This window comes from Alosa pseudoharengus, unplaced genomic scaffold, assembly GCF_046254945.1.
Source record: "Alosa pseudoharengus isolate Yale_2024_CS ecotype anadromous, Long Island Sound unplaced genomic scaffold, YU_APseudo_1.1 YU_APseudo_1.1_scf_21, whole genome shotgun sequence".
Lineage (NCBI taxonomy): Eukaryota > Metazoa > Chordata > Actinopteri > Clupeiformes > Clupeidae > Alosa > Alosa pseudoharengus.
In genome coordinates, this window is record NW_027468674.1 from 36,149,385 (window position 1) to 36,160,177 (window position 10,793).

Genomic DNA, 10,793 nt, shown 5'->3' on the forward strand with positions numbered 1-10,793 from the left:
ACTAACAGCAGAAAAAGTAATTAAAAGTATATAATATAACACAACAAAGCAATAAGGACTGTAGAAGATAAAGAATATACTAAATATACTAAAATACAAATTATACTAACTTGTATAGAAGAAGAGTTCGACCGTTCGCTGGGATTTGTTTTCATGCTAGTCGAATGTGACCAGTTTTATTGCAAACCGCTTATTAGCGTTTAACGCTAGCCTTCGGGGCACACGTACAGTAGAAAGAAATCGCTATTTCTATACCACTAACAAGGCTCAAAATAGCACCACACTTACACAGTAGCATAATGAGGGTCTCTACATGTAAACCGAAGCATTGAGAACTTTGTAAGTGTACAGGCAGTTTCTTAAAAAGAAACACATTACCGTTCACGTCTGGTTCACATATACAGGCAGGCGATGTGAACTAAAATCAAACGTAATTTGCTCAATATAGGCCTATCAGAAATAATAGCTCCGATGTAACATAACTTGTATAGTGTACTTACTTAGTGGATGTCCATCTGGTCCCTCTGGTATGGATCGCCGCCGCCTGTGTGGCATTGATACAGGTAGCTTCTAGCTCTCTCTCTCATAGCCCTTTCACGGAGCTCCCGCAGCTATTCGTTGGTATATTCCGACTCGAAAAGATAAGGACGTCCAATAAGGGTTCATCCTCGATGTCTTCAAATTCGTTCAAATAACCTGCCATCTCTTATGTCTCCTGTTGCGTTCAGTGCTTCTCTTTTGCACAGTCCTTCTGCAACAACGTTTCACCCGAGATTCACTTCACATCCCAGAGTTTTGTTTAACCAAGGCGCCTGCCTGTATGTGAATCAGACGTGAACGGTATTGTGTTTCTTTTTAATAAACTGCCTGTACACTTACAAAGTTCTCAATGCTTCGGTTTACATGTAGAGACCCTCATGCTACTGTGTAAGTGTGGTGCTATTTTGAGCCTTGTTAGTGGTATAGAAATAGCGATTTCTTTTTACTGTACGTGTGCCCCGAAGGCTAGCGTTAAACGCTAATTCGCGGTTTGCAATAAAACTGGTCACATTCGACTAGCATGAAAATACATCCCAGCAAACGGTCGAACTCGTACACATGTGTTATTAACAGGGTTCCTATGCAGTATGGAAAACCTGGAAAAGTATGGAATTTGATTTTAGTAATTTCCAGGTCTGGATAAGTATGGAAAAAAGAAACAAGGGTATGGAGAAATATTTGTGTTTCCAGACTATTGCATCTACAGTACTAATCACTTCACTTAGGTCATAATGAACCATTCCTACTGTTGTGTAGCTTAACTGTCGGTCCACATCGTCAACATACAATTGAATGGGGGTCCTCAGAAAAAAAAATTCTCCCACAAGGGGACCCTGGAACCAAAACCAAATTGAGAACCCCTGCTCTATGCACGTGCCCTACACCATTGTGCACTGGTATGTTTGCGTAGCTCTGCTATTTTCGGCTAAAACACTGGTAGACTTTTTTGATTTTGTAAAAGATACCAAGACATGGATACTGCATTATCTGATAAACTGTTATTGCAAACAAATAATATTGTTTATGGTGATTTCTGAGGCTTCTGCCAGCAGTGCACTAGTCTCCAACATATGTAGGCTATGCTGTATCTACAGAGAACTAAAAATGTGAGTGCACCTTCCAACACAGCACTTCCCCCAACAAAAAGTATCCAAGGGCTACCAAGTTAATAATAAACATTGACAATGCTAGTAGAACGCTCCATTGACAATGTCTAGAATATGGTCAGAAAAATTTACCGTGGCCCCAGCCGTGGTGCAACTGGCTGGGGCACCTGCACCGTACGCCGGCGACCCGGGTTCGATTCCCGCCCCGTGGTCCTTTCCGGATCCCACCCCGATTCTCTCTCCCACTCACTTCCTGTCACTCTCCACCACTCTCCAATCCTGTCGCATTAAAGGCATAAAAGGCCAAAAATATATACTTAAAAAAAAAATGTACCGAGAAGTTTGAAAATTTGAGTATGGAAAAAGTATGGAATTTTGAAATGGAAAATGTGTAGGAACCCTGTATTAACCCCTAGGTTAATTTTGCATCGGAATTGTCCTTTAATGTCGTTAAAGTCATGAATCCTGTAACATATTATAACATAACAGCGATGACTCATTCGAAGACGATCTGCATGGATATATAACCACCCAGAAAAACTCAAAAACTCAGAATGTGAGTGATAAAGTTCATTAATTGTACAGACTAATTGTTTCTCCAAGCTCCCTGCTCCCCATGCTAATAGAACCTGACCCAAGTTATCCTGTTCCACATGTAGGCCGCAAACACTGGAAGCCATGCGGATGCTATGTTCCTGCTTCAAGGTAGACACAGATGTGTTTTGACTGTTGATTGGCTTGGTGTGTAGGCCTTGAGCCCTGCCAGGTCCTGCTTTGAGTGAGGCCACCATACACTATGGTGAGTGACTGGCTGAATGGGCGACAGTGGAAGACATACAGGTTCTGCGGGCAGAGAAGGTTCTGGATAAAAAGGGGGATAGGGGCACAAGTGGCAAAACTTTTAGCTTGGACATATGTATTAAGCATTGCTCCACAATCTTGTGCTTCTGGCAGTGACAACACTGACAAGAGTTGAAGCATATCAGGTAAATTCATACTTGGGGGCCAGTTTAGCAAAGTTGTAATCTTATGAACAGCAGTGAATTTATCAAGTTGTTGATGCTACAGTATGACGCACTTAGCTCTAGGACACAGTGTTATACGCCACAACATTTTAGCTAAGGGAATAATCTTGCAGCCTTGCTGCAGATCATAAGGGGGAGTATGATTAAGAGTAGTCTGATAACATAGACAGCTAGCTCTTGCAGTGTATCAAGTTATGATTAAAGATAGCTTTTTCTTTCATGGAGGATGAGAGGTTGTTGATGTTCACTTCACTATTCTGAACTAATTTTGAACTAATAGGTTCATATGTGTATTAACAACACACCCACTGCAGTTGTTATATTGGTATTATTCTATATATTTTTTCTCATCATTGACATGGAAAAGGTTTTTACAACTGTTAACCATGATAATGTGGTATGATGACATACATACTAGACCATATCGTTTACAATTATTTTGGATACAGCAATAAAATAAAATCAAATAAAACTTTTCATTTGTTTCAGACGTTCAGAATAAAGTTCTAACAAAGTTCTTTAAAACATTCCTTTAGGCCTGCTTTAAACAATGTCAAAAAAGGTTCAGATAATTTAGCTTTGCTGTATGATAAACAATTCCTGATATGAGGCACACAAAAAAAAGAGTATCCATGAAGATCATGATCATGTGAATTTATATTTCATTGCTAATTACTAGTTTGGTGACAGAGCATAGCAGTATTGCAATTTAAATCTTTTTAATAATGTTAGCTGAAACTCAGGAAGCACTACTGGGGCCTTGGGCCCAGATATGTATATCTCTGTGTTTTGTTTCAGGTGCAATCAGTGGTCAAAAGGGGGAGCCTTACAGACTCTACTCTTTTTTTCTTTTGTCTATTGTTTCTTTTTCCCCTAGAACTGTTTGGTTATTGTTTTTATCACTGGTACTCTGTGGTATGTAAACTTTTCTTCACACCCTATGAGAAATCAAGACAGTCAGGGCCACTTTTATACATGTAACCATGTTTCATTTGATTCATTTCCTTTATTGGGTTCTATTTGAGAATTGTTGAGCGACATTTCTTATGTGTTTTGGTTTTATATTCAGCTTTGCCTAAGTATTATACACATGGTAAAGAGACACAATTACTGCATTACTCTCAGTTAATTAGTAGGCTCATCCCGATTCAATCAGAATGTGTGCTATTGATTGGTGTCAAAGGCTTCAAGTCTTTTAAAGGGGGACTTGAGAGTATTGGATTCAGAACTTATTATTTTTATATACATGTGTGATTTAGGTCCTGATGCCTCTACGTTTCTGGATAGTTTAGGGAGATTGACCAAATATATTATTTTTGATTTACTGTGGTTGTTATTGTACACCAATAGCTATTTTTCACAACTTATGAAGAAATCAGTTAAATCATGTATCTAGTCATGTACCTGCTTATTTGGATCTGACTAACTTTAATAAATGTATAATCATTTATATTTTATATAGTGGCAATATGTGATGAAATGTTCCAGCCATAAAGGCTGAAAAAGGGGGACTGAGAGAAAGTGGAATAGAACATTATGTCCAATATTCCAATATATGGTTTAGTGTTCTGCATTATGTCCAATATTCCAATATGTGGTTTAATGTTCTGCATTTCTCATTAGTGGGTCACTTTGATACTAAAAGTATGATTCTATGTAATGACTGTATGATATCTGTACTGTCCCTGTGTATATCTCTGTGTGACTGTATTTAGAGATAAGCGGAAATATTATGACTTTGCAGTGTTTCACTGTTCTGCATGGCTGCGTCAGTAGCTATCTGCTCCGGATTGCCAGGTTGCCACTAATCAGAGTCTGATTCAGTGTAGTCCACGTGAGATGGGATGACCAACGCCATCTCCCGTCAGCCTGGAAGGATACTTAAACCCTAACTATTTCCTTGTCTAGTTAGAGCAGCTGATGGATCTTTAGGTGAAGTCATGCTGTCTCTCCCTTGATGCGCATCATTGTAAATAAACTCTGTTCTTGATTTTTCATACTATTGGTCTGACTGGGTCTCTATTAAATCTATGGTATCAAAATTACCATCACTTCCTATAGTATTTTATTCAGAAGCTACTTGGGGCAAGTCAGTCAATACTTGACTTCAATTTGTACGCAAAATTACAAATCCTCCAGACAGCCTTTCACCTTAACTGAAGTGGTTTTAATGTTTTCTACTGAAATAACATCTGTTCTGTGAGTCCCTACGTACATAAAAATACCTTTACTGTCTTAAGGAATGTGTCAGTTAAAGCACAATTGTGAAAATATGTAGATAGGGAAATAAATACAGTTGTGATGTATCAGCGTATGTACAGCGTAATTATAATACAATTACATGATGGTAGTGAGAATCAAAAAGAAAAAAAACCATGCACAAGTCCATATATATTTGTGCACTGTCATGTTAGTGGGCTGTGGTCAGAAACACAAACATCAGTCTGAATTCAGCGGCAGCCACATTCCTTGGCCACTATGTTTGTCTTGGCAGAGAAGGTGGTGCCATCTTTGTCCAGCTCCACGACCAGCAGGTCTCCATACTCTGTGGGCACGCAGCAGGGGGCGCGGCCAGTCCAGCCCCCCTTTTGCACCATGCTGTTGATCAGGATGGCATGGTTGTTGCCCTTGGGCAAAGGGAAGCTACACTCGCCCTCACAGTTGTTGATGGTGGCCACGGAAGGCTCCAGAATTAAGGCCTCGAGGGAGATGGTCAAGCTCTGCAGGCGACAGGGGTTGTGCTTTCCTTGACTCTCCTCGCCCCCTCCGCGGGTTGACCTCTGCGATCGCTCGGCCTTCCAGGTCCCCAGGACAGTCTGCAAGGCCTTGAGCAACAGCAGGGCACAGTACTGGACCTCACCGGAATTCCCATCACCTGCAGACACATGCTAATTTTAGGACAATTCTGGCATTGCTGGAAATGGCAATTCCATCCTAATTCATTAAGAGTTGTGAGTTTATGTGTGAGCATGTGTTTAGGTAGATTAAGTAGACAAGTAGATTAAGTTGTGGTATGTTTGGATTAAACAGAGACAATGGATGTGTTCGAAACGGGAGACAGCTGCCTACTGCCTCCCTCCCTTCGGTTGTGAAGACACAGCTCTGTGCGCAGTTTTCACGGATCATCATTGCCCTTGGACATTTTCAGCTGGTTTGGAAATTGGACTAATTTTAACATCACTTTTCTACTTTTTAAATATATTTTCTTTTTTTAATTTGTTTATTTGTTTTGTTGTATGTCTTGGTGTCACGGGTACGCTGGCGACTACGCCGCTCCATCCGGCATTTTTTGTATTTGTTATTTTTGAAATGTACAATGTATTTGTCATGTCTTGATGTCATGGGTACGCTGGCGACTACGCCGCTCCATCCGGCATCTTTTGTCTTGTTGTTATGTGTCTTGTTTATGGAGCGCTTTGGATTGCACTATGTGCATGTTAAATGCGCTTTAAAAATAAATCTGACTTGACTTGACTCCCTACATAGAGAGCTGTCTCACTAGACATGACTTTGGATTAAATGCCTCTTTTAAAAATGAGCGTAGCGCTCTAGAATCTTTGGTTAACACTACGGTATGACGTTAGCAAAGGCCTGACGTTAAACTAAATTAGCTTACGTAAGCTAGCAGGCTAAGGGTATAAATTAGTTTTACGGCCGGCAGATATATCAGACCAGACGCTATTAATGGTTACAACAATGGCATAATCAGATAGTAAATTGTTTATTTCTAATCTGTAATCTACAAATTTAAGCAAAATAAGATCACACAAATGACATTTTAAACAGATTCAGCAGCCATTACCGATGTCATCCGCCATGTTGGTTTACCTTTCACAGCTGTTTCAGACGTGTCCGCAAGGGATTATGGGTAGGAGGGAGCATGAAGTGTGCATCGATGCTGCCTTCAAAAATGACCGTTATTTGGGAATTCTAAGATATCTTAAAAGGTAGCAGAATTTGTTTTTTCGGTTTCGAACCGCACTTGCTGCCTTGCTCCCCAGTTAGATATCTTAAAAGGCAGCAACTTTACCCGTTTGGAACACACCCAATAACTGGGATAGAAGTCATGCATCTGTTGTTCATGTTTCATGGATTAGCCTAGTCCTGAACATAATGAGAAACTTCTCTCACCACCTGATTGATCCATCCCTTCAGCTGGCAAGGCACTAAGATCACTTAGCCTCTTTAGTCTGTCAGTCAAATGCCCACCTCCCACCTCCTCGTGCCGAAACTGGGCCAGCGCGTCATCCAGCCCCTGCCGAAGCATAGACAGCAGCGGTGGCTGGAGAGAGAGCGCCACTCGGTGGCTGAGCAGCCCAGAGCCCCGTTGGGGGAAGGAGAAAAGGGTCGGCGTTGAGGAGTTCAGTAACCCCAGCAGGAGGCTCTCGCTGGAGGACTCACCCAGGGTCAGGGGTGGCATAGAGCTCAGCAAAGCCAGCGGGAGAGCCACGGCATGTCCGTCAGGTGAAGACAACGCCTTCTTCTGGGGGAGAACATCACTAAGGAACCTCTGGAGCTCACACAAGAACTGATACGTTCTGGAAGGTGGCGGCACTGGAGATGGGGTACTGTTTAAACAAGGAGGAAACAAAATTCAAACATCCATTACTCCAGTCACACTTCAGTGACGATCAAGTTTCATTTTGCAAGTTTCACTTAACACATAAGGCCGTACCTGTGATCAGTGGAGGTAATGCCCCCAGGCTTATCCTCATGTCGTGACTTGTTTGGAAAAAAGACCAGCAGAGGTCTCTTCAGGGCAACTTCTTCTTTACCACGTCTCATTAACAAGTTTTGAACTTCAGACAAAGACAGATTTGGCCCTACAATCATTTCAATCACATATAGAGAATTAATATCCATTTTCACATATGTCAAACTCCAAACAAGAAAAGACAGGTACTTACCCCTGTTTGGTTGCTTCAACTCAACAGTGATTCGTATGGTCTGCAGTCTAGGACTTCCTGTTTCAGGCACTCTCCTGGTCAGCACGATGAACTGAGTTTCTACTGAAAGGCATGCTGTCTGGGAGAAGGGCCATGACACTTGGTCAGACACGGCATATGGGGTAGTATACAGATTCTGCAGTAGCTGACATTCTCTATTCACTGAGACATTTCACTTGATGAAGTTTTTTTTAGGGCTGTCAAAATAACTGATTAATTTCGATTCATTAATTTCAGAAAAAATAACTGATTAAAAAAATTTGTGCAGATTAATCGATTCCGTATGACCTTTGACCCCGAGCCGTTCTAGTCAGCAAAAATTAGACTGTAAAATGAAGGAGAGAGAAGAAAATGTGCTGCCTGAATCATTGATTGGAACATTTACTTTTAAAAAAACGGCCTGATGGTGTTGATAAAAAAATAAAGTGTTGAAAATAAAGTCCTCTGCAATGTCTGCAGCAAGGAATTTGCATATCACCAGAGTTTATCAACTCTATAGTCGCACATCAATGCAAAGAAATAAGTGTTGACATTGAGGGGAGTGTTAATTTATTTTCATTGTGTCCCCTTGATTATATCTGTGGCCTGAAATGCCTTGTATGTGAAAAAAACCTTCTTTCCGAAGCACTTTTGAATTTATTTCCTCAGCATATTAGGTCATATCATAGATTATTATGGCAATTATTTGAACAATGAAAATAATAATAAAAGAGTCTTTGAACTTTAATGTCACTAATGCTGATTATTCAATGATTCATTTGAATTAAAATATTTAAAATACTTTCACAGCAAAAATTATATATGCGATTAATTTAGATTAATTAATCACAGAGTATGTAATTAATTAGATACATTTTTTTAATCGATTGACAGCCCTATTTTTTTTGCTTTTTTGGGGTGGAGTGGCTGTCTGGCTGACATTTAGTTTGCGAATGGAGGAGATCTGGCATTTGCATCTCTAATGCTGGTAGGGGAGATGTGGGCCTAACAACACAGGAAGCAGCAGAGGCAGACATACTGTATTTCTGAGGGGTCTTTTGCAGTCACTGACAAGTTTTATGCAACCGGGAGACCCAGAAATCAACAAGTTAATGCTATTTTCATAAGCAGATGGTGACTAGTTGTTAGGTTTTAGTGCCTGGAAGTTTAGTGTCATTGACATTTCGTAATTCATTTTGATTTCTGGTTCAGTGGAAATTTCTCCCTGCCTCAGAAGCTGCATTCAGTTTCTTGGTGTTTAAAGCCCCCAACGTTGTCTTCAAGGCAGCGCTGCCTGGAAGGCGCTAGGGTTAGGCATGGGTTAAGGTTAGGGTCAGGGTTATGGTTAGGATTAGGTGTCTTTAAGTCGACGGTTGCAGCACTGCCCTGAGGACGACGTTGGGGGCTTAAAAAACCATCGAGCCTAAATTCGGTCTTGCTTGGGTAAAACTCGGTTGTAAATGTCAGAATGCAATAGACTGAATGTGATTTAAAAACACAGCACACATACATAGTTGCTACACCATGAACAAGAAAACAAACAAACAAAAAAGTTCTCAGAGGTTAACCTGTTTGTTGGGAAAGAGCACATCGCTGCTGAAAGTAACTTCAAGGATCTCTGTTCTTTTGGAGGCAACAAAGAACAACAGCATCGTGGGAGCCACTGTGCTGAGGTGTGTCCTCACTTCAAAGGTCAAAGAAACACTTCCTGCTTCCTCTCCAGGAACCCAGAGTTCTGACATAACACAAACCCAAAGTAAGCAATATCAATACTCTTACAGCATTGCAGCTATTCATACCACACAGCTGTTTTGAAAATGCCCTTTCCATGTTTAAGGTTTAGAGTTCAACTCTAAAAGTACTCTCCTTAAAAAGGTACACATTGACTTTTTTGTGAGGTAGCTTTGACAGGACTTGACAAGTCTTGACAATGAATTTCTTTTGAACATCCACAACATCCACAACAAAATGTGAAATAAGTACCACGATAACACATGTACCTTTATCTAGATTGGATGCCCAAGGGCCCACACTGTCACCATCTCTGTCTGCAATCAGTGTGGCCAGAGCCAAGAGCCCTGTCTCAGCTGACCCATCACTCCCAGTGCAAATCCCAAACCGAGTCAGGGTGTCTCTACCCAACTCACTCTCCCTGCTCCAGCCATCTTGCAGGGCAGACAGGGCTTCTTTCAGTCCGTTACCTAAACCTCCAGCCATGGCAAAACATGGTGCTTCCTCAGACTCCCCACTGTGCAGGGAAGGGAAGGGCTTTATGTTGATCACTGGAGGCTGCGTGAGCAATTCCTCTCCCTTCTGTGCATCATCCTTGCCGAGGTTGGATTTCAGGACATCCACCTCCTGATTTACTTGAAGGCAAAATAATGACCATAATGCATTTCTCGCTAATTGAGTAATGAATTTGACAATATAGAGTTGTCGTAAATCTAGGCCATTACATAAAAAATGTGCAAACAATACAAAAAAATGTTACCACAAAAATACTCTCATAAACATACAGAAATACGATCTAATAACAGTCTCATCTACAAATCACAATATGGCTGATCGACACATACCATATACATGGAAAATGCAGCCAAAAAAATGCAGACGACACACCTCTAGTTCCTCCCTGACCATGGGCATCATCAGCTTCTCTTCTCAGCATCCCAGCTCCCAAAAGCCCCACATGCTCGCAGAGAGCAGCAGACATAGCAGACGACTGATCTGGCCCGGGGTGATCCGTCCTGGGCTTCTGACCCACATCCTGTCTGGAAGGCTTTAAGTTGCGGTCCTCGCTGTCTTCCAGTGGTGTGGCGCTAATAGGGGCAATACCCAGTGGCAAAAGTAGGAGCAGGGGAAGCCACATGTCAAAGGTGTTTTGACTCGCTTGCATCAGTTCTTGTTGTCAGGATGCGCCCCGAGAGAAAGACTGGCTTTATATCAGCCGCAGGCTTCTCCGGGTTCCCCCGGGTGTGTGTGTGTGTGTGTGTGTGTGTGTGTGTTTATACTTGACGGCCTGTATGAGTATGTAAATGTTGTATTCTTGATTCGATTAGCATGCATGTTAAGAAATATTGCTGAGCAGTTATTTTCTATGCGGCCCTTTATTCATTTGTTTACAGAGTGCCCCCCCCCCCCCCCACATCTCCAGGCTCCCCCCCCCCCCCCCCCCAACACTATGGTAATGGCATGTA

The 10,793-nt window shown here is 41.6% G+C and overlaps 1 protein-coding gene across 1 annotated transcript; it reads right to left on the minus strand.

Annotated features, from left to right (window-relative positions):
• Nucleotides 1-5,121: 5,121 nt before the first annotated feature.
• LOC143138348 (muellerian-inhibiting factor-like) lies at nt 5,122-10,465 on the minus strand. The gene is made up of 7 exons (XM_076298843.1): nt 10,234-10,465; nt 9,597-9,962; nt 9,165-9,331; nt 7,579-7,696; nt 7,347-7,494; nt 6,803-7,239; nt 5,122-5,546 (listed from the first exon to the last, which is right to left on the minus strand). Exons 1-7 carry the CDS (start codon nt 10,463-10,465, stop codon nt 5,122-5,124), a joined length of 1,893 nt encoding a protein of 630 aa, XP_076154958.1.
• Nucleotides 10,466-10,793: the final 328 nt, after the last annotated feature.

Bases quoted from the DNA above. Each gene is read 5' to 3' on its own strand.
- LOC143138348 (XM_076298843.1), bottom strand. From the start codon at position 10,465: ATGTGGCTTCCCCTGCTCCTACTTTTGCCACTGGGTATTGCCCCTATT. The intron at 7,697-9,164 runs GTTAACCTCTGA...CCCTTCTCCCAG, and splicing joins TGCTCTTTCCCAACAAACAG to ACAGCATGCCTTTCAGTAGA. The intron at 5,547-6,802 runs GTGAGAGAAGTT...ATGTGTCTGCAG, and splicing joins AGGGATGGATCAATCAGGTG to GTGATGGGAATTCCGGTGAG.